Source organism: Cyprinodon tularosa, unplaced genomic scaffold, assembly GCF_016077235.1.
Source record: "Cyprinodon tularosa strain WSP-4 unplaced genomic scaffold, ASM1607723v1 ctg499, whole genome shotgun sequence".
In the NCBI taxonomy this organism is placed as follows: Eukaryota; Metazoa; Chordata; class Actinopteri; order Cyprinodontiformes; family Cyprinodontidae; genus Cyprinodon; species Cyprinodon tularosa.
The window spans coordinates 82,116-106,864 of NW_024039228.1; the positions used below are offsets into that span (position 1 = coordinate 82,116).

The 24,749-nt window shown below is 37.3% G+C and overlaps 1 protein-coding gene across 1 annotated transcript; it reads left to right on the plus strand.

The window, feature by feature from the left end:
• Nucleotides 1-910: 910 nt before the first annotated feature.
• On the plus strand, nucleotides 911-24,147 carry fbln5 (fibulin 5). Its single transcript, XM_038302740.1, has 11 exons — nucleotides 911-1,360; nucleotides 1,448-1,583; nucleotides 1,657-1,705; nucleotides 4,150-4,428; nucleotides 14,729-14,851; nucleotides 15,263-15,379; nucleotides 16,464-16,580; nucleotides 18,305-18,427; nucleotides 18,526-18,658; nucleotides 18,776-18,971; nucleotides 23,445-24,147. The coding sequence occupies exons 1-11, from the start codon at nucleotides 1,329-1,331 to the stop codon at nucleotides 23,604-23,606; spliced, it is 1,467 nt and encodes a 488-aa protein (XP_038158668.1). The 5' UTR covers nucleotides 911-1,328; the 3' UTR covers nucleotides 23,607-24,147.
• Nucleotides 24,148-24,749: the final 602 nt, after the last annotated feature.

Below are 24,749 nucleotides of genomic sequence, written 5' to 3' on the forward strand. Positions count from 1 at the left end.
AGCCATGGATGTCTCCTCATCTGCTAATGATGTGGCAGACTGGAGATGTATAAAATTACTTTTTAACTGTTAATCGGGGCCACTTCCTGAGAGCTGAGCAGCTGCCTTCTGTATACTCTAAGCCATGCATCCCCAAAGTCGGTCCTCGAGGGCTGCTGTCCTGCAGGTTTTACAGATTTCCTTGCTCTAGCACAGCTGATTTTAACTGAAAGCAGAATAACAGGCTTTTGCTCCACTGCAATCATAATAATCAGCTGTGCTAAAGCAGGGAAACCACTAAAACCTGCAGGACAGCGGCCCTCAAGGACCGACTTTGGGGATGCCTGTCCAATTTCTATCAGAATCTGTTGCCATGTCTTCTGGTTATTTGATATATATAAGTTATTAAGTGTTATTTAAAGAGCTTGTCCTTATTGATCTCTTTTCAGGGAAAAAAACCCGGAAAGGGCGCATCAGGTGCATAACCCTAACCCTATGTTTAACAAATGGTGTTTCTGCCCGGTTGTGTGTTTAAACGGATGAAGCCGGGAACAATGAGCTAAAACAGAATCTCACTAAAATGACTTCTCCAACATCATCTACTCATCTGCTAGGGTCATGATGGAGCTGGTGCCTTTCTCCTGCTCATAATCAACCAAATAGTCATGTTTTTGCACTGTGGGAGGATGCTGGAGTACCCAGAGAAAACCCATGCATGCACAGGGAGACCATGCAAAAAGATCCTAGAATAGAACCTGTGACTATCTTGCAAGGATCCCATCAGTGCCACCCTGCAACCCATATTAAGCGGTGGTTGGGTTGGTAACTTGGGTTGGTAACTTGGTTCGCTTTGCTCCAGTCTCCATTAGATGGGCGTCAGCATTTAGGCTGTGTTTGTCGGTGGTGGGGGTGTTATATGTATCCACAGTGTGTGCTGCTTTCTGTCTGTCGGCTCCCGGACAGCATCGCAGTGGCTGCCTGGGTGAGTGTCTCTGCGCTCCCACCAGAGGGGCTGGATCTCCTGATTGGATCCAGCTGTTGCTGAAAGCTCTCAGAGGGGGCCGCCACATCTGCACTGCTAAATAATCTGCACAGCGATCCGAGTAGAAAACGGGACGTTTTCCTTATATATTTTTATTTTTTTTTTACCGACTGAAGGAATTCCCGCAGGAGTTGGTCAATGTGCCGAAGCTTCAGCTCGATCACCCAGCGGTTAATGAAAACATGGTGTCGGCTTTTGCGTAAGGGCGCAAAGTTGGAGGAGAGAGGAGAGAGTCCCGCAGGGATTCGGGTTCACGGGTCGCCTAAACGTTTCCTCTAACCGGGAGTTGAGCTGGAACCGTCTAACAATGCGCGCTCTCAGGGTTTGTTCTCGTGCGAGGTTAGTATGTCACGTTTTATTTCTAATCGAGATGAAATGTTTTTTGCGTAACGGCCTGATGCGTTTCTCTGCTCTCTGTATCCACAGGCTATGCGTGTGTCGAGCTCCCATGTCCTCAGGCAGCTGGCCTCCTCAAAACTTCACAACAATAAAGTTCCCTCTTTGCAGATTGTTCGCTGCTTTGGTATTTGCTCTGCTTTGCATCCAGTCTGCAGATGGACAGGTAACACTACACCTTGCTTTGTAGGGATCCCATTCTGTCAGACACTCAAGCTCCCATCACTATCTCTTCTCAGGGCTGCCCACGCGGCTTTGAGTATGACAGCAATTTACAGCAATGCTCAGGTAGGACTTATTTTATATTTCCAACCCTTTGCTGAAGTTGCAGCTGTGGATCATTTGGATTATCTACAAAGTTTCCACATCTAGAGTCTGATATGTGTTGTTCATTCTATGCAAAACAGTTTAATCTCAGAGTGGATAGAGATTTGAATGTTTAACTGCAGATTTATGGTTTGATTTAAGGTTTACTTTGACTAGACCACTCTAAGATAATGTAAACAGGCTTTAATTTTAACCGTTGCATTTTTAGCTTTGGCTGTTTGAATTTATTCTCCTAGTTTAAGTTTAGAATAGAATAGAATAGAAAATGCCTTTATTGTCCCACAATGGGAAAAATTCTGGTGTTGACAGCAGCAAAAAGATTATAGAAAACTTGTCACAGAAATGTGGACCTTAGAAAAGTATATAAGAATAACACACTAGTAAGGAGTTAAAATGTAAACAATAAAATACTGTCCTTTTAAGTGTTTTAACAATATAAAATTGTGCACCCGGAAAATAAAATAACCAATATGCAGCTATGGGCATTTTTAAAGTAATGGTTACTTGAAAATAGCAGCAACATTAGAGATGTGCGTAATGACAGCAGCATGTTATTTAACTGACTAAGGTAGAAACTGTGCAAAATCAGCATCAATGTTGCAACTTATTTAGGTTGTTGGGAACAGTGATGGTTATAGAGTCTTACAGCTGCTGGGAGGAAGGATCTGTGACAACGTTCCCTGGTGCATTTAGGGGGCATCACTGTCACTGAAGGAGCTCTCCTGTTCTGCAGCAGCTTCATGCATGGGATGGGAAACATTGCCTAACAGAGATGTTAATTTAGTTAGGATCTTTTTGTTTCGCACCTCCTGCACCGAGTCCAGAGGGCATCCAATCACAGAGCTGGCCTTTCTGATCAGCTTATCCAGCCGCTTTCTCTCAGTTACAGATAAGCCACTGCACTAACAGACAGCTCCATAGAAGATGGCAGATGCCACAAAAGAGTCATAAGAGGTCTTTAGGAGCTCCCCCTGCACACTTATTCTCCTCCAATCAGTTGTTATCTGTTTTCATTTCTATGCTGAACAAACTGGTCCCCAGAGCATGGTGCTGCCACCACAGAGCATCACTGTACATTAGTGGTATATGTGGTTTAAAAAATGCTTTACTATAACTAACATCAAAGAACCAAGTTGGATCAGAGTCAGGAAATAAACCAAATTGAGCCAAGACATCTTGGCTTGGATTCTGCACAGTCTTCTTCCAGAAGGAAGTTGGTCAAGCAGTCTGTAGGATGGGTGGATGGGGTCGGATATGATCCCTGCAGCCCTGCTCCTCTGGGGGCTGATTTAGATGTCACCGGTGGAAGGAAAATTTTTACCACTAATCTTGTCAACTGTTTTCTGCCAGTCTATTGCTGACAGCTGCTGTACGACACCACAGATGTCTGGCTCGTGACCATAGATGAGTAGCAGCTGGAAAGATTCACTCAGTTACATTAACTTAAGTAATATTTTTAAGTAAAGAAAGTTCATTTTTGGAGTAGTTTTACTGTACCGTACTCGTTTTACTTGAGTAATGTTCTTGTGAAGTATCACTATTCCCACTTGGGTAAAACTTTCTGGCTACTTTTTTTTTTTTTTTTTTAGCTTTATAGAAATCAGCTGAATATGGAGTAAACCTCGCTCCAATATAAACACATTAATCACAGTAAGAATTGATTATTATACATTTTCTGTTGAAAAATATATCTTTGTAATCAAGTAATTTATTTTTGAAGTGAAATTTAGATTTTAAAATGCCAGAAATTTTACATAAAGTCAGCATTATTTCTAAACATGAAATAAGATGTCGATTACCTAATGCTTTGTTCCTTGAGTTGGATTTTGAATACTTGACTACTTTTTGTCTACTTTGTACTTGAGTAAAAAAAAAAAAAACTGACATATGCTGGTCTTAAGTACAGTTTTTGGGTGCTCTACCCACCTCTGCTCAAGAGGCTGCTCCACTTCACAGCTGTAATAGAACGTTAGGACGTGTGTGCTTCTCAGTAAATGAGAAATATCTGAGCTAAAAACACTTCTCGAGGAAAAAGAAGTTTGGTTTGTCAGGTTATTGAAATCCAATGTTTGCAGGGATTTTCTTTTTTTTTTTTCTTTTTTTTTTTTATCTCTCTCTGTCTCCTAAATTCTTTTAACAATGTTTTTCTCTTAACACATCTGTTGATATTCTGCCTGTAGCTCCTCCAGAGTTACATCTCTTTGAACGGGATTTCTTAGAGTGATAATTTATACATTTTACAGAGTGATAAAATATACGTTTTTTATGCCTGATTAAGAAACATCTGAGTTTAACATCAAAAATTCAAAGGTAGCCAATATTTCTGCTAAACTCTATTGGCCACCATCTTACAGACGTTCTAGCTACATGAATGTCCTCAACATTACCTCCTCTCTGCGTTCCAGATGTCAACGAATGCAGCTGGTCACAACCTTGCCAAGGAGAGATGCTCTGCGTCAACCAGATCGGAGGTTATCAGTGCCTCTCAAGGGAATTTTACGAACGGCCTTTTAGACCTGCGGGACCCGTCCCACCTGAGCAGAGTCGACCTAGCCTCCCTGATAGGAGCCCAGACACCTTTGTTCCGGCGCCTGCGAGACCTGTGGAGCCAAGTTACCCCATATTGACAAACCGTGTGTTGTGCACCTTGGGGTATGCTCCTGCCACAGATGGCACCTGTAACGGTGAGTAACAGACAACAGCTTTTATCTAAGTTTAGTAGGTAAAAAGTACTGAGCAGGCAGGTCAATTAAATGTCCAAGGATTTATAAAAGAAGGAAAACATTTTTTTTTTTAAGTAAGATGATTGACTTTCTGGTACAACCTCTGAGAGACGACAGCAAATGTTTTACAGTAGATGAGCTTTTTTGACAGTTTTTTGTGAACCACCCCTCCTGCAGATCTCAGGTCAAGTGGAATATTATCTTATATTATAGGAATATTATAAATAACGTTTCTTATCGGGCAAATTCCAACAGTCTCATAAAGATGCCAACTTTTAATTTCTGCCATAACTTCAACAACAACAATCCACTTATTGAACCGTTTCTGGTGCAGTAAGTGGATTTTATTTCCCAAAAATATAATGCTTTGCTCAGTGAACAGATGCATAATCATCTTGAAACCTTGGCTGCTTTGGGCTGATGGAAGGAGTGACGCATCTAAAATGTTAGTTTTCACCTTTTCAATCACAAAGGACTGCAAGGATGCAACATTTGACAGGATATCAAGTTTCATTCATTGACCATCTGATTGCCAGTAGTATACTCTGCCTCTAACAGTTTTGAATGGCCAAACATGAGGTATATTTCAGGTGAAAAACTCAGAAAATGGTGGGAAAATAGTTAGCAATAGTTGAGCTGATGCAATGTTGAGATATTGTGTGGTTATGATACTAATAAAAGTCACAAAATCAAATCTAATGTATAAAAATGTATATATTTTATAGAATATATGAAATATTTACAATTTCTTTGTCTTTTTAGGTAACTTTATGTCTGTGACTGCATGTCACAGCTATCATAAACAACAATAATAAAAATTGCATCATGTAGTTGAATTTTTTCAGATTTAATTGGTGCTTTGGACTTTTTGGTGGGTTTTCCAACGTCATTAGTAGGAATTTAATAAATTTATTGTTTTAGCAATTAATCCAAATTCCTATTAATGCTTTCATTAAATCTTTTTTTGCTCTTTAGCGGCACTTGTTTGGTTTTGAACTTCAAACTTCTGCTGATTTCTTTTAGTTTTCTCCTAAACAGTGACTTATGTTTCCAATCATTTGCTTTTTATTTCATTTTTGATTTTTGCCTCATTACTCCTCTTCATGTTTTTTTGTTTTTTTACTACATATTCCCTTTCCTTCTTCAAGGAGTTTAGTCGTGCTTTACATTCTTTAATTGACCTCTCCCTTTTGGTTACCAGGTATGAATGCTTACATGTGCAAAGTGACTCTCTCTTGAACACATTTTCACATTTGTGTTAAAAAAGTCCAGTCTCAGCTGTGGTGTTAAAGAACAACTTTCCATTCAGTCAGGTGTGTCAGCCAGATCTGAGTACGTTATGTGATGTCACGTCCTGAATACAAGTTTTACAGATGTTTAAGAGGTTCTTAATAGTCCTTCACAAATATCTATATGTTTTTTACTCATGTAATTCTACAAAAACAAAATAAATATTAAAAATCCTTAATACAAACCTTTAATCATGCTTTTAAAATGTCATTTGCTCTTTAAATTGTGCGTCTCCTGTCGGCTCGTGATAAAAACCCCAAGATAAAAATATAGTTTTTATTCTATTGTGAGTTCTTGTTGCCTTGCCTTTTAAGTTTTTGTAGTTTGATTTATGACTTATTGTCCTCTCTGCTATATTAATAAATCAGGAAAGTAAATAATGTTTGTATAAATGTTGGTGTTCATAATTTAGAATATTTTACCCCAGTTGCTGTAGATTTGCAAACTGCACGTTCGCTAACCTAGTGTCTATAGTGTATAAGTCATTAAAGGAAAAAATACAAACCTTGCAAAAAAAAATACTAAGTCAGGGTTAAAATCTTAAGCAAATATCAAATTAAATAAATGTCTTTAGCTGCATTCATTAAAAAAGCAGAACAGAATAGGAAGGCTGTGCAATTATTCAGCCTTGAAGGCTTTGACTCCCTCAGCGATCCATTGTGTGTGGAGGAAAAGAAAATATCTTCCTGCAGACATAACAAGAAACTGAAAACTTAGTTTGAAGATTAGATACTTCATATACAGGGATGCTTGAACTCTCACTGCTTTATATTCAAGAGCTAGTTTTTAATGTGTATCCTGAACATAAGCTTCTCATATTCATATAAAACATTACAAAACTAAGATTCTTATAAAGGGAAGGAAAAAAGGAAAATAGGAAAGGAAAATTTATAAAAATGTTTTGTTATACCCTGTTTTTTAATGTCTGAGGATAAACAATAAAGACAGAAAGGATTAGTGGAAATTTTCCTTTATTTAAAAAAAAAATTTTTTTTTAGTATCCACATTTAATATTCAAAGACGTTTTCTTCCTTATTCCATCTGAGCTGACTCATGTCTTGTTGCCAAAACCTCAAAATAAGGCCGTTAGATAACCTGAAAAGTTGGATTAGAATACTTAAGTTCACTAAAGCCTTGATGTTTGGCTATTTTAAATGTTGAGGAGCAGAGCATGTAGTTAGATGAACTAAATAAATCATTGAAAAAATAATTTTAATGAAAGGAATGAACTGCTCATCACTGACTGAAATGGCTAATTGATCTTTTGCTTATTTGAACAAGTCACTAACGTAGTAGTGTTTAGTTAAAATTGTTATCTAATACTTTGCTTAGGCATGTTAATGAAATCATTAAGGTGAACTAAAGAGGAAAAAAAAAACAAAACACAAGAAGAGATCTTCATTGCACAATCGTCTGCTTTATAACGATCCTCAGCTGGAAGAAGAAAGATTATGAGATGCATTTTAAATCTGTCCAGGGTTTAGTTTGGAATCCAAAGTTCCTCCCATGTTACAAATCCTGAGCCTGGTGGACGTCCAGAAGGAGGCCATTACTTACAGTACATGATGACACTGGGTGTTTTTGATGGGGTTTTTATTATTATTCCATTTATACTGGAATAAAAAGAAAACCAAGCAGCCAATCTGTTGTCTGTTAGCCGGTTCTAGCTTCTAAAAGCTTCTAAAACACTCATTCAACTAAAATGTGTCTGCCTTCTAGAAGAAGAAAATTAAAGTGCTTAGATATAAAATAAACATTTAAAAATCCTCTGAGAAAGTAGGAGCTTTCTCTGGTATTATAAACTAGATTACAAGCTGACTGGTTTCTTGAAACTCACTGTAGTTCTTTCTAAAGCCACAGAGCTAAGAAATACAGTAAAACCGGAAAATTTGGTGTGTATCTATCATCTACTGATTCAAAACCCGTTGATTCAATCCGGCTTCCCTTTTGAGAAAGTTCCCCTGGGCAAGGCATTTAACAGCAGGTCGAAATGACACCAAAAGCACTTTTTAAATTCACTCCTGAAAGTATCTAGATTAGGATAAAAGGCAATCATAAAAACAGTCATGAATAAGTAGAACTTCTGAACTTGTGCTATTGAAACTGCTTTCGCAGAAGATAAAGCAGTTATTTAAATTTTACATCACTGCTTCCTGCAAAGATGACATCATAGTAAGACGCCCAATCCTGCAACAGGCTAAGATGAACTGAAGAAATCAGGAAATGTATTTAAGTCTTCAGAAACTGCTTACATACCTTTTAAAATTAGATTATGAAAGAATAAAGATGGAAAGAGCTGTTAGCAAGAATAGAAACATTGCGACATATTTAATCACTGCTAATCAAATAAAAACAAACTTTTTAGACCTTGTATGGTTTAATTTTACTCTGCAGTATACAAGTCAAAGCAAGCTGTTGAAAGTAGTCTTCTTAGAGAGCACTGGGACTGTTTTTTTCTGTCATTTAGAATAAATCGACCACAACCCTGCAATGAGCTGGAAATATATACATAGACTGCACTTTTTTTTTTCTTCTAAAAGAGAGCGTTCGAGCTGAGCTCATGCACAAATATGGACTGTTTGTCTTTGACTTTGAGACGGCTTGCCAGGGAATCGGCTCACAACCTTGTTTGGGTAAACCACTCTACCAGAGGGCCAGAAGTGAGGTCATGTTCCACCAAATCTGCACCCAGAACAGGGGCGGGGAACAAGCACGACTCTGTGGGGGACACTCATTAGGTTAACACACTCCTGAAGGTTTGCATGTGTGTGCTGATGTCATCAGCTGCTGATTGATGATGCTGTGGGGCAGAAATTACACACACTTTGTGATTTCCTGTCTGAACCTTATGCAAAAACACAGCTTTGTCTTTAGCTTAGAAGGCCCAGTCTTCTAGGAGTTTCACTAATGGTTCTGCCCTCCAGGAGAATAATGGAACCTATTAAGGATATGGTCTTCTCTCATCTGTATTCTGTATTTTTTCTAACTAAACGGTCATATTATTACAGTGCAACTGTTCATATATATATTTTCCCCCACACATTTTTATTGCGTTACAGCCAGAATGTCACTTACATCAATCAAATTGTTGCACATTTCATTTAATCTGAGTGTGCCTTTATGCTGCTTGGATCCCCCTGGCCAAATATCCCCTCTATGGAACAATTCATCTTTTGTTTCTTAGATTTTTTTCTTTTCTTTCCTTTGTTTCTTCTCCTCTCCTCATGTCTTAATATTTATTCCTAACTCTATTCATGTCTTTAGGATTTGGTTTTGATGTTTATACACATAAAGAGAGTATAATTGTGAAATGAAGGGAAGGGGTACTTCTGACTGGATTTAATTGCAAGTATAAGTTGCAACTGTAAGTTTGCTAATTAAATAATTTACTTTGCTGCATGATTCATGCTCAGTCAAACTTGATAGAGAGCATTTGTAAATATCAACATCTGTCTACAGAATTTTCAATTGAATTAAGTTGTAGATTTTGATCAGGCATTTCTTTAAAAACATTTTAATCTAAATCCATCTCTAGGTCAGGTTTAGAACCAGCTCTAATGGCCAAGTTTAAGTACAAAAAAAGAAAAAGCTACTTTTGATAATTAGTAGTTAGATCAAAAATCATATTATGCAAAAGAACACTTAAAAGGACAAAAAGCACAAGATGACAATAGGATAATAGCATTAATCCTGTGTGCATGTGCATCCCATTTTTTGTTCTAATGCAAACTGCCATAATTTTTGCCACAACATGATACACCCACCCACATGTATCCCCTTATGAATAGTGTTTCTTTTGGGTGGTGTGTGGATTTTAAATAATTTTCACCCTACAAGGAAGTTTCATCTATCCAATCCAAAATCCAATCCAACTTTATTTGTAGAGCTCTTAAAAACAAGACTGAAGTGCCATCAACACCTTTGTTTATAGATGTTGGAGATCAGCCTGTTTTTCCAGTGTAGTCCTGTTTCTTTGACAGTGACTGGCTAAATGTTCTCTCTTCATCCTCTGACATGGGAGTTGGCTCAGTGCTCGTCTGCCTGGCTGTGTGTTTCCTGGACAGGACTTTTACAGTTGCTTTTTGTATCTCTGCTTCTGTCTCCTTGAACCCCAGTCGGCCTAAGCAGATGCCGCTCACACTGAGCCTGGTTCTTCTGGAGGTTTCTTCCTGTTTAAAGGGAGTTTTTCCTCTCCACTGTCGCTACATTCATGTTTAGTGTAAGGGACTGCATCCGAATGAGTTGATGCAATCAGCTAGATAGAAAACTTTGAATCAATTTGACTGTATGATCTGTTGAACTGCCTTGAGATATGTGTTGTGAATTGGCCCCATATAAATAAACGGAATTGAAGTGTTGAGCAGAGTGAAAATAAAAGACAAAAATACAGATTCAAACATAAAACAAATAAAACTATAAAATCTATAGATGAACTCTTAGATGTGTTTACTGTGTTCCCTACGTGGCTCATGGCAGTAATGGATTCCTTCAATGTTTGTTAGGTTCACAGCTAAACATTGCATCTACAGATTCTCCCACCTGAGCTGTGAATCCCTGTTGTGGATTAACCCTCTCCTAACCTAATCTGTCGTTTTACATGGATAGCCAGATCATTTTTGGAGAAATGGCTAAAGAGCACGAAGGCTATTTTTTAAATGAAAACCTTTAACTTTAAAATTTATATCTGCTGTGTTGGTTTTTCCTGATGCAGCTATTTTCTGCACTATAATGCCTTGAAGGTTATGTTTGTGACCAAAAATGTGATTAATTTAATGCAGTAGGTATACATTTGCAAAACATAGTCTCCTGTTGGGCTTGTAGTAGTTTGTCTGAAATAGAAGATCAATACTTGACCTCTTTATAAAAACACAATATTTATCAAAGTTTGGGTTCTCCGTGTACATGAACTTTGAAGGCCTCCTTAATCTATTGGGTCCTATTTGTTGATGGACACTACATGAGCGGCTTTAGCTATTCTCTAACTGAGGTTTATGTTGAATAAGAAAACAAGAATTTCAGCCTCTCAAAGATTTGAGGATTTAAGAAGTCTTTATCGTCACTGTGGGGAAATTTGGGAACAACAATCACTCAATAAATGAATAACACTGAAAATGTGCATCACTTATTCCAAAGAGCAGTGGCAGCAGGGATAAATTAATGTTTCAGTCTTTTTGAACCTTAAATATACTCCAAACAAAATATAAAAAAATAAAAAATGGACATCCGTATGGTACTGACACACAGAAAGCCTAGCCCTTTCACTAATCATTTACTTTAGTTTTTTTTTTGGGTGCTTTGTTTTTATCAACATCTTTTCTGAAATATTTGATAAAAGTACAGATACCGTTCTAAACATTGTTTTTTCTTTATATATATATTATAGCAATGTTTGTTCGTTTCTCCGCAAAACATTAATGCCGTTTGCTGCAGCATGAAAGTTTGAAAACGATGGCTGAAATTTTTTTTGATACCCAATAGCATGTATTGTATTTGCACCCATTATAGTTGTAAAGTTAGTTTGCACATGTCCTTACAATACTACAAGTAATTTCCTGCTTATTCCTCTTTATACCTCTGTGTGCCTTTGGGGTAATTTACAGAAGTGCACATAAAGCTTTTCCTCCCTGAGCCACAGCTGCAGAAATCAGATTATGTGGCTTAAATCACTGTCAAAGATGGAGACATATTTAATCCAAGGTTGAAAGTCAGAGCTTTGTGTCTTTATTTAATCTTCTATCATATTTTCTCAGCAGACCTGACTTTGGGGTTTTATGCACAGTAGTAATTAGCATTCACTCTTTTGAAGACTATTTTCTTTTTTTATTTTGAGAAAGAATAAGACAAGTGACTAACTAAAAAATAGGAGACACAATATTTCTCTGTCCATTTAACTGTGAATACTTTCAAAGTAGTTTTAGTATTAATTAGTATCTCCGGGCAGAAGGAGAAGCTTCCTTTGTGTAGTCTTACAGACACAGAGGATTAATATTCACTCTCTTTTAACACAAACTGAAATATTTTCACCCTGAGGGCATTTTCTTCTTTTCTATATGTGACTGATCTTCAGGCCTTTCAAGCTAATCCTTTTTGGCATGACTCGTCTGCAGCTTGCTCCAGTTGTCAGCAGCTAGCCCAGAGCTTGTGAACAGCCCATGAAAACAGGGTCTATATAAGGAGGTGATCTGAAACGCTCTTGCAGGTGCTGTGTGGATGATGACTACACATGCTATGCACATGAAGGCTTCAGTCTAACTGCTCGCAGGTGCTGCAGGCCAGTAGCTCTTAGCCCAACGCCCTTGTCCTCCATCACCTCCCTCCCTCCTCTGCGGATGGTGTCAGTGACCCAAGCAGGCAGAAAGGGCAATCGCCCCACTTATCGCCTATAAAAACAGCCTGTCCAAACACAACAAGAAAGGCACCCACCCATTTTCAATGCTGGCTTCCTATAGATAGGTGACTTCACAGTCTGAGAACCTCAAACAGAGGCTGAATCTTTTAGAAATGATCCATATCCTCATAAGGAAATGTGCCTGTTATAATTCATTGTGTGAGCCGCTCCAGGGGCGTCGGGGGATTAAGATTGCTTATCTTAACTTGAGCAGAAAGCATTGTAAGAAAATTCCTCATTCAAATATTAAGTGTTTGAGAAAGCGTTTTCTCAACACAAGGTGTTGAAAGCTGGTAGATTTTTTTTAAAGGGAGATTGCTGATACAATCTCCATGATGGCATGGGAAAGGCAGGGCTTGTGGGTGTTTAGGTTTAAGTCTTATACTGTGACAGCAGAATTTGAAAGGGAGGAAAGCAGACGTGGCAAATTACTGAACAGCTTTCAAAAGAACAAAAAAGGGCCCTTTCCCCAGAGAAAGCCCCTAAAAGTAAAAATAAATAAATAAATCTCACCTGATCTGCTGAACAATGAACGACATACACCACAATAATCATCTGGGATGGAATTCATGGGTCAAATGTCCTGCTCATGTAGAACCTCTACAGCTACTGATAACGCGGTTCTCTATCAGAATATTGATTAATATTAAAGCAAGGTTGTTGTTTTTTTTTAATATCGGTAGGAAACTGTAGCATGTTTGGAATATAGTAAAATGTATATGTATATTTATCAAAAATTCAATGTATTGTTTTGGTATTTCAGGAGATTGACTTGTTAGTCGTTAGTTGCAGCCCTACTTCTCTATATTTGCTTTTTCTCCATTCCACAGTTATGCACTATTTCCAAATCGATTAATCCGTTGATCATATTTTCAATTAATCGATTAATAATTGGATAGCCAAAGCTTCCTTAAAGAAGGTTTTTTTATTAAAAAAAACTAGGTAAAACCAAAACCTTTCCACTTGGGGAGTTCTGGATAGAGCGTATTGACAGATTTTTTTAAAAACATTTTTTTATCTTAAATAATGTTTTATGCAAAATGTTTATAGTTTTTTTTTTTTTCTTTCTTTTTATTTTTTTTTTATTTTGTTATAATTACTGCTCTCAGTGGGTTGCTCTGTCAACTAAAGTCATGATTGCAGGCATCCCCAAACTCGCTCCTCGAGGGCCACTGTCCTGCAGGTTTTAGAGATTTCCTTGCTCCAGCACAGCTGATTTTAATTGAAAGCTGATTAACAGACTTCTGCTCTACTGCATTCATGATAATCAGCTGTGCTAAGCAGGGAAACCCTTAAAACCTGCAGGACAGCGGCCCTCGAGGACCGAGTTTGGGGATGCCTGATTTAGTCTCTATAATCCAGTTAAGGATTATTCAATTACTGATTTAGTTGACAATTATTTCAATTATCGATTATTCTGATTAATTGTTTCAGCCCCATAGAGAATTTTGTTATGTTTATGAATCTTGCTGGGTTGGACTCTCTTTGGCCTCTACAGCTGACCTTATTGGTCATGCCATAGAGTCAGCATGCTGTTAGATCACTGACCTTATTGATCTGTAATCATCACAACAACGCTGCGGATTTGTTGGCTGGATGTCTGTTATGTTAATCTCCTGTTCTACCACATACTTATGTTGCTTTATTGGATGGAGATTTACTTGAGTACATTAACAGTACTGTGTCCAGAAATCAGTAGATATGACCCTGTGACTTGGAGCTTTATTCTGTTGTGAGAAAACATAAAAAGGCATTGGACTCTGTGGTCATGAAGGGATGGATAAGGTCAGCAGCTTTACTCGGGAAGGATAGGATGTTTAAATGATGCCCATATTCTTAACAGATCATCCATAAGATGTTTTTATTAATGGCTTAGTTGTAACCCTATTTAAACGCAAATATTAAAAGTTCGAGAGGCTATGTGCTTTCCTCTCGCTCCATCCCCCAGAATGCTGCTTGTTGCTTGATCCAAGTTACTGAAATTATAGAAAAATCTATCTGCTGCATTTGCTGTTGCTATTAACCAGCTGTCTGTTGCTATCTATAATAATACTGTTGTATTTACCAGCTCTACTGCAGCCTATTTTATTTTAAATTGGTGAATAAATACCCCCATTAAGACCAAGGTTCACCGGGCTTGTCAGGTTTAAAATAGTGAAAGGTTGAACACAAGAAGGTTATTAAACAATATCCCAAGCTATGAAGACCTTGATAATGTAAAAAGCACAAATGCAAACTCATCCAGACGCATCCAGTGCAACTTCTCCATGGTAACTCTGTAGAAGCTGCACTAATCCACAGGTCATCACCACTATTAGTCATCCCCTCTGCATATATGGCCTTTTATGTTGGTGCAATGGCAAGAAAGTATTCACACCCATTGAACATTTTAAATATTCAATATATTTTGGCATTTGATGAGTTTAATACATAAATATGTGTGGGAATATTTGCCTTTGCTCTGAAATGTTGAGCTTCAATTGTTCATAAAGTAATTTTCAAACTTCTTTAGTGTTTCTTTCTCATTGTTTGAAAATCTTTTATTTCCAACAGTAATTTTATTCCACCTATTGTCTATTTCAGACATCGACGAATGCGAGACGAACTCCCATCACTGCAACCCCACGCAGGTCTGCATCAACACAGCCGGTGGTTACACCTGCTCCTGCACAGAAGGCTACTGGCTCCTAGCCGGACAGTGTCAGGGTGAGAGAACTGCTTTTGCTGATTTATTTGAATAAAAAAAGAAAACATTGCTCAAACTACAGTTGTTGGAGTTTAGGTCAAATATTCCCCTCTTGATGTGCTTTAAAAGGAATAAAACCAAGTATTTGAACATTCAGCAAAAAACATCAGTGTTGTCAGATAACAGGGATGCCCAGATGTTATGGGCAACATGCATGCATATCCATTCAGTATGCACCCAGTTAGTTTTCATGATTCTCTATTTATTTTAATCACATCTGAATAAACTTCTTACCCAGAAAGTATTATTGGCGTCAGTGTTCTTGTAGGGGAGCAGCGCCATCTGCCTGTCATGTGAATCAAAGCAGCTGCATATTTAAGCTGAAGATGTTTAATTTTCTGTAACCAGATTTCCTCTCTCCTTGGAAACAGATATTGATGAATGCCGTTACGGTTACTGCCAACAACTGTGCGCCAACGTCCCCGGCTCTTACTCCTGTTCATGCAATCCCGGCTTCCTCCTGAACTCGGACGGTCGGACCTGTCAGGGTAGGTGAATTTAGACAGTCAGAGCAAAGAAGTTGATTTACAAACTTGTAAAGCTTGTATTATTATTTTTATTTATTTCTTTTGGAGGATCCTGAAGTATACTTCAATCAGAACACAGAATCCAAGCATTTTGAACACATGTTGTATTTGTATCTTGAAACTCACATTAAAAGGCAAAATGTGTCTCTGAAGTCAAGATAGATATGTTAAAAGATTGGAAACAAAAACTTGCAGTCTTCTTTATATCTATTTGATAAAATCTTTCAGATTTAAATCACATTTTGCTTAGGCCTGTCACCCAATAACTTATTCTAAGAATTTTTCTGATTAGAGAAAAGACCAACAAATCACCGCCTATCAGTCAAACAGGATGTCCAAGTAGAAGCAAACCTTTCCTTCTCACAGAAATAACAATTAATGTGTTTCTTAACAAAACTAAAGAATTGGGCAATATGTAGAAGTGAGATTCATTCCCACTTTCAACATTGATCATATATTTTTTCAAGTGGTAAAGATGGACGCCCATATTCAATGCGCATTTTCAGTGGTTATTATGGATGGTAGGTGCACTGTGTAACTGTAAAGTAAGAGAAGGAGTGAGATAAATCTGTGATGATCGTAACCAAACTATTAATCCCACTTTTTTTAATAATACTATTATAATACATCTTTTCCTTTTTTTCCCCCCTTCTTTTCCCTCAATTTTTATTGAGGTTCATAACTGTATATTTTTTTAATGCATTTTTAAAACCACAAAATAACTACAGCTTATTTATTTAAACATTCATCTCCCCAGGATGAATTGGGTCAGTATTGCTATTCATAGACCATTTAGTGCAATACAGGTTTAGGAGATTATTAGACAGGTGATAACAAACATCTGATAAGTTGTTTAGTACTAGAGCTGCTTTATTTATGATCTTATTGTTAGCTTTTTAATTATTCCGTATTCAGGGTCAGTAAACCAGGGTTGACTTGCAGAGCTTTGTTTCATCAGTGGTATCTCTCTTGGCTCAGATTGTGGAACTCGGTCGTATGATTATTTCAGTGCTTTAATATTCTTTCTTTCCCCTTTGTTCTTTAGATGTGGACGAATGTGAAGAAGAGCCTTGCTCCCACGGCTGTTTCAACACCTACGGCTCTTTTATGTGCAACTGTGATGAAGGATTCGAGCTCGCATCTGACGGCACAACCTGTATTGGTAAAGATATTTACTATTTAAAGAGTGAAACATTTAAATTCTGCTCAGTTTATATTATATTATAATTCCCAGTTAGCTCTGTCTTATTTTTTTTTTTTTTTTACAATAAACAAACACTATTTCAATCTGATTTTTCACATTGAAATAGGGACAGCTCATGTAATTTGGGTGTTTTTATGTTTTAAACCTTAGCTCCATCTTTATGTTCAGCATGGTGTCCTGGGAAAGCCTGATCTCTGCTCTAGTTTCTAGTCTTTTTTTGGGTAAAGCACATTAGTTTTTCCATTATACAAAGCATTGGGCATTAAAGCTTGTTGCATACTCCATAAGAATCGAACATTTATTCTTCTTGAGGTGGCAAGAACAAGAAGAGAGTTTGTTTTTCTTTAGGTTATTAACTTTGCTTGAAGCTCATTTATTTTCACATTCCCTGAAGCTTACATCACAGCTGTAAAAGAAAACACAACAGACACAGAATGGAAGAGGAGAAATTATTATACAAATGTCCCCAAACTTCCAGCTGATCCTCACACTATCCGTTACATAACAGATCCCTTTAAGGAAGGAATTTTGGACCAATTACACAACTGTTGTCAGAAATTCTGCTAGAAAAGGGTTTTGCCCAAAAATAAAATGATGGTGCTTTTCTTCTAGTGGCTGTCATAGCAAATAAAAAAACACGTCTTGCTGAGTGAATAACAACCTTTATTGGCGACACATAAAACAACTGAGTCGCTGAGTGGCTGATTAGGGGAATCCTTGTTGACGCGCTCAAAAGTTCAGTCCAAGATGCAGTTTAGATCCTTTTATTTTATTGATCTTCAAAACATGCACTGCAGCGTTCAAGAAAAAAAATTAATAAATCCACAGGTTTGAGCCGTGATCAAGCGCACAAGAGAACAAAAAAACATCCAAAGCTTAAATCGGTAAGCAAAAAATAGTCATCCCCCATCACCCACTCACTTAAACTCACCAAGTGAGCAAAACAGGTGATCTTACAAATCACTGCTGACACCACATGATCAAAACTATGCCTATCCACCACAAGCTTAATGCTGCTAGGTAAGGAGACTTAAAAATGTCTGTTTGCAAAACTGACAAAGCATGTTTTCTTCCTTTCACTTATCCACCAAGGCCAGATTGTATTGATTACAATGTAAAAAATAAAACAATTTTCTAATCCCAGAGGCAATATTATTTGGTTTTGTTACATGTAATGAGAGTAATGCATCAATGTTGTCACTTTAGCCCTTTATGTAGCAGGATAAGGCTTAAATTGAGTCTGCACAGAAGGAAAGAGAGGTTTGCAGCTAGACTGCTGTGTGCTAGAAATCAGCACTTTTCCTCACAACAGAAAAGTCCTGTTGTGATGTTTTCTAGACAAGAGAGGATTAAATGTCAGGAATGAAACCCTGGAGCCAAACCTGTCAATGCTTTGGGTTACTACAAAGAAAAAAAATGTCTCTCTAGGCTGTTTCCATGATTTATACACTTCTCCCAGCGCCTGAGGCCTTCACAGGAAGGCTGGATTTATATTATATGCAGATGGACCCTGTCTACTAATCAGGTGATTGTTGAATATAACCGAAAAAAAATATTGATGAAGTTGAACCAAAACAAAAAGATCTAAGATTCTTAGGGATGCTTCAAAGCTGCCGCCTCCAGAGCCCTTTGTGTGAGATGAGTTTTCAAATTAGTTTGAATTATATCTTTTTTTCTTTTAGACCTGGATGAGTGCAGTTTTTCTGAGTTTCTGTGCCAGTACAGATGTGTAAACACCCCCGGCTCTTTCTCCTGCATCTGTCCACCTGGATATTATTTATATGAGGACAGCAGGAGCTGTGAAGGTGAAGTTTGCCGCAAACTAATCGCTCTAATGCTTCTTGTAATTTCGTGTCCCGTGGAAGTTTTACTTACTTTTATTGTTGTGTTCTTGTTTTCAAAGACGTCAACGAATGTGAGAGTGGTACCAACAACTGCACGACAGAACAAGAACAAGTGTGTTTCAATTTCCAGGGAGGCTTTACATGCCTGGATCCTTTACAGTGTCCGCCTCCTTACATCACTGTCAGTGATGAGTGAGTTATTCCATCATTACTCAGTTTGAAAGTTTTAAACTGCTTTGTTTTTGTAGAACTTTTTGTTCTATTTAAATTTTTTTCCCTCTTTCTGCTCTTTTGCCCTGTCATCTGCAGTCAGTGCATGTGTTCAGCTGAGAACCCTGCCTGCAGAGGCTTGGCGTTCACCATTCTGTACCGACACATGGATCTGTCGTCGGGGCGCACTGTCCCTGCGGACATCTTCCAGATGCAGGCCACCACGCGTTACCCCGGTGCCTTCTACATCTTTCAGATAAAGTCGGGCAACACTGGACGAGAGTTTTACATGAGGGTAAGCACTCAGGGTCCATTAATATAAATCATGATGAGGAAAAGGCTGTCAGAATCAGCTGGCCTGCATTAAAGGCAGGAAAGAAGTTTCTATGATGGAAGATATGTCCAACGGCTGTTTGTGTATTTTTTTTATTGTACGCATGCATCAGTGCCCCCTTCGCAAAAGTTCTCTACGCTGGAAACACCTTCACCAGTAATTCTGTATTTCACCTAGAAAGGCAGCAAAGTGCCAGGTTGCACCCAGTCAACAGGAAATCTCCATAAGTAGAGGTGTCTGCCAGAGTTATCCCTGCAAGTTTTATTTTGACTGTACATGTTTCATAATTTAAAAAAATTAAGTTCTTACTACAGAATTAAACATAATTTACCTGTCCAGCAGAAGTTTTGCAACCAAAGCATCCCTTTTCAGACCCTTTTGCTCCTTTAGGGCACGCCATCTCTCTAAAGAATCTCCTAAACGCACACTTAGCCGGTGTTCTGTCAGACCAGCAGACCCACAGTCAATAGGCAATAGCAAGATGTCCAATTTGCATATGCTTATACTACTCCCGTTTATCCATTTAGTTTTGTATGAAAAATACACTTTAAACTACCTTGACAGATGTGTATCCCTTTAGTCATGTACAAAATAACAATTTAAGGTCAGATCGCCATATGCTTCAAAAAACACTTAAAGGTAAGTAATCAAATTGTTTTTTTTTTGTACATGACTAAACGGATACACGCCAGTTGAGGTAATTTAAAGTTTGTTTTTCATACAAACTAAAGGGATAAACGGGGATTGACTATGGGTATGTTGGTCTGACAGGGTATGCGGATCTGACAGAACAGCTGCTCTGTTCTCTCCCATTTTCTCTTCTCTTTTCAACTAGATAGAAAAAAGGCTTTCTTTTCCATTCAGTAAAAGAAAAGACTAAGAATGGGATGAATGAGAATCTTGACCAGCATGCTTTTCCTGTTAGTTTTTTTTAGGATTATTTATGCTTTAATTATTATCGATTATTGATGCTCCACAAAAGAGTGAACAACTAGTAAAAAAAAACAAAAAAAAAACCTCAGCAGCAAACAAGTAGCGTACTTCTTCGAGCTTCGGTGTAATGGTGGAAAACAGCGTATGAATTACTCTTGGAGCTTATGTAAAGAACATACTGGGGGCACGTCCACAACATTTTTGATTGACAAACAAGTAGCCAATCCACTTTCGACAGCAGGCAGTCGAGGAGTTTATTGATTTAAATTTTCTTTGGATTTAAATTTTCTTTGAGTTTAAATTTTCTTTGGGTTTAAATTTTCTTTGGGTTTTCTTTCCAAGAATGCCATCCATCAATTAAGTCATTTTAAACCAATCTGGACACCTAATTTCTGAAAAAAAAAAAAAAATCCTCTTTCATACCTTTATGAAGGAAAAGAAAACACAAACGATGTGAACATAAAGTTAGAAGAAATTTGCAGGCAAAGCTGTTTTAACTACTGAAAGGTGTGAAAATGCAAATGACAGCTTAGTGGTGTAGGGTGAATCCAAAATACTGCTATTAATTTACTTGTCTTGTATAAGTGAAGGTGCTCTGCATCAAAATGGATCTTAAAGATGCTAAAACTAATCTATCAAAAAGAACTGTGGTTTTATCTTGATTAATCAAAATCGTTTGTCCTTATATCCAGTGATCACTGGGCTGCAGCCAGGGTACACAAAGTACAATATAAGATATAATAGAATAGAAAATCCATTTATTGTTCCACAATGGGGAAATTGTGATGTTAGAGCAGCAGCAAAAGGTTATAGCAAAAGTGGTCACACAACATGGATCTTAAATTAACAGAATCGGTGACAGAGTTAGGAAAATAACATACTGTCTTTTTACAATATAAATACTATGTTTCTTAAGAATAAATAATCAGTAAAAAACTGTGGATGTTTTTACAGTAATGGATATTACTATAAATCTAAAAAAAAAGCAGTAATAGCAGGAAATTTGCTGCTTAAAAAAGTAGCTAAACTTGGCCATTGATTTAAGAAAATTTAACCATACAAGAGGAAGAAGTAATAGCAAAATCTACAGCTCAAATGTGAGTCGATATTGTGACTGGTATCACGATTGTATCCAAGATACTCTAACCATAGGATTAAAAGCACTTTTATGTTAGCCAGATCTGCCTGCAGTTCTCTACAGTATCAAATGATCAATTGCAACAAAAGCCACAATATCAGTGGCTGTTACAAGGGGGCCAAAGTGGGGAGAGTGTTCTTTTTTTTTATTGACGCAAAGAGCAAAAGATAAAACAAAAACATTTAACACTTTAAAAGTGCCAAAAAGCCCCTCATGGCTGTAGAGACCCTGATCTAGTAGCTGATACTGAAATTGCAGTACCTTATTTTTTTTATTTTATTTAACAAATTTAAGAATTATCTTAATGTTTGTGCTTCATATGTTGTGCATGAAGTGTGGTAAATTCTATACGATCTAAAAATGGCTTAATTTAAACACCCTCATTAATTTGGTTCAGCCACTTTGAAGTAAAGAAGTTGCTGCTGCTGCTATTTTCTGAAGGAAAAAGGTTGAAGAAAGCAGACCTGGATTAAATAAAACAGTCCAAAAACATTTTATACTAACAGAAGACGTATAGACGTAAAAAGCATGATTAGTTTAATTCCACTCATAGACAACACTCAGGGTATCCTTGGTAGTCTGACTGCTGGATGATTGTTAGAGCTACACTTTATTGACCCTTGAATATTTTAGGTTTCATAGTCATTGGAGAAAAAATGTTTCCAGAAAAAAAAAAAAAAGGTTTTTGTGGCTGAAAACAAATCTGTTCTCCCTAACTGTTTACCTCAATTTTACCCACATTATTCTGTTTTACCAATAAGACACTGGCTAAACTCTTTCTATCTGCTTCTATCCATCTTTAATATGATTTACGTTTGAAATTTAACACTGATAAAACAATGAAATGGTATAACAAGATCATAGCTTAACCTCTCCATAGTTGTGCTTTAATCTGTGCTTCCAGCACCTAAGTGATGCTTGCAGCTTGTCACCAGTAGATGGAGGAATAAGCACTAAGCTTTCCCCTCTCTTGGACCTTCTCCTTGTTTTGTAGTTTGCAGAACTTGATAACGAAAAAATACTCCTTATATAACAATAACTAGGTTTGACAAAAACCTTAATTGTGCCTAAAGTTAAAGCTGAATTAAAAAGATTCATGCATTTAAAGATGTTTTTGTTGATAAAATATCTGAATAGCTGTTTTTTGTATTTGGTCTCCCTCAAATTGACATTTTATGATAAACTGTCCGTTCATAGCACTTTTTCAAGTGAGACTTGACTAAAGTCAGTAAGGTAGAAAAGCTACCTGAGACTCACTGACAGAAGAGAGGCTGCTTTACCCAGCCACCCTCTGACCATCAGTGTTTTTCCCAAGGAAAGACAATTAAAAACTGGAGCTGGGTCCAGAACCAACAACCCTCCAATTGCAGAGCAAACTCCTGCATCCGACACCACTGTCACCCAATGTTTATGAAATTTTTGGTGTTTCTGTGAAATGCCTTCATGAGATTTGGACATCTAGCACTGATTTTTCTTCTCCCTATTCTCCTTACTTTTAAGACTTGCTACAAATCTTCAGTTGGATTTCCATCTAAAGATTCACTATTCTAAGATGTGAAATCTTTGACTTAGCTTTTCCATTATAGCTGTGGCTGTACTTAAAGCGTTGTTGTTCTAAAATGAGGTAAATCTGCACCTCAGTCTCATATTGTTTCTCTCAGGACTTTTCAGGCTTTTTTTTCCTTTTTGCTTTTTTTTTTAACATTTTAGTTTTCTAGCAGATCCTCAAAGCTTTACATGTTGTTTCATTGCACATCACTACTAAAAACCTTTATATATCATTACTCCTACCTCAGGGGTTTGCAATTTGTGGCTCTGCAGACACTCAAAATGATGAAGAGCCAGTGAATTCTTTAAAATGATGTAATTTATTTGCATTAAATTTCCAAAAATAAACTGACTCTAAATACAACAGAAATGTATTTCTTTATCTTTTATAAGCAGGTAAAATGCAGTTTTCGATTTGATAGATAATTCTTGGCGGATTTCAGCAACCCATTTAAATATACAGTATTTATTCTGTTTTTACAATTTTTTCCCTTCCTTTTGAAACCAACATTTTTAAATGGCACATTGGTTATTTAAGAAGGGCAAATCTCCTGTGGAAGATATTTATTAAATATAAGTTATATAAAAAAAAAATACAGTCATGTTATGTTTGCGGCTTCAAACAAGTTTTATTAGCTGGACTCAAAGTCAAAGAATGGCTTTTTGGACTGTAAAGGTTACAAATCCTATTAAATGTAAAGTGCAAACCATGTTATGTACTGTAATATGTAAACCAAAGTTGCCTGACTTTGGATTCCCGTTCACCATTCCTAACATTCCTCCTCTCTTTGTCACTCATTATTTTCCTCTTTCAGCAAACCAGTAATGTGAGCGCCACCCTCGTCCTGACGCGACCGATTAAAGGGCCCAAGAAGGTGGTGCTTGACTTGGAGATGGTCACGGTCAACAACGTCATCAACTTCCGAGGCAGCTCCATCATCAGGCTGATTATATTCGTGTCTGAGCACCCCTTCTGAGAGTCCCGCAGGAAGCCCAGCTGCACAGGACAGTCGTGCATCACATGCAGCTGCAGCTGCGCTCACATGTAGCTTATGTAAATCTTTTGTTTGAGAATACTCTTTTGTTATGTTACCACCATGCCAGTCAAAACACTTGGGAAATGGACGAGATCAGCTGATGAGACGGCATTCCTTTGCTGAGATGACCTCAGGTTTCCTGGAAGCTGAGCTTTTATGGCTCTGGGCAAAGAGGAATATTTATAGTCTACGATTTCATACATCCTCGTCTCAGATTACTAATTGAGTATTGGTGTTTCTGCTTGAGCATCCATTCTCTTCTCATTTAAGCTGTGAAAGTGTCCGCAAATGCCGTCACTTTATTGTGAGGGCAGCTCTATCATTACTAAAGACAAAAAAAGCAGGTTATCGGAACAAGATGATTAAGCTGCCCTTGTTTTTCCGGCCAAGGAAACAAAAAGTGTTTCAGATTATGTATCAAGCATAGAATATAGGTCACAGATTATTTTTAGAGGAATAAATGACTTCATCACATGGACCATCTGTGCATCCTGGAGTTTCTTTTTTTCTTTAAAGGTTTCTGTAAAATATTATACATACACATCAATACTTTCTAGTTTTAAAGGTAAAAACTTTAGAATAAAATTTTATGTAAGCTAACAAATATTTCCTGTTAAGTTAAACTGTGCGGTTCTAGGCAAAGCTTAACTGACTGGAAATAGAAATTCTAACAGGGCTTCAATAAAAGTTATTAAGAGGTTATCTTTAATCTTTAATCATTTTTAGAAATGTCTCTGATTAGGTTGCAGGCCTTTTGTAAGTATCAATAGTTGGAATTTTTGGTTTGCTTTATGTAACTTAGTTTCCTGCCATGGCCACACCCCGTGAAGTATTTCTGTAAGGACTTCTTAAGGAACAAAGAAAAATCCTTAATTGAAAGCTTCTTGAAAAAAAAATAGTCACACTGACATCAGTTTGACATCACGCCAAACTGATAGATCCAAAAATCAACATCTTTGAGCTCAATGGGAACTTGCAGCTTCCCTTTAAGTTCCAACTGAATGTCCTCTGGTGGAACATTGCACATCAGACGACACCAAAATTTGGATTTTTAGGCAGAGTGAAACGAAAAATCTTCATGCC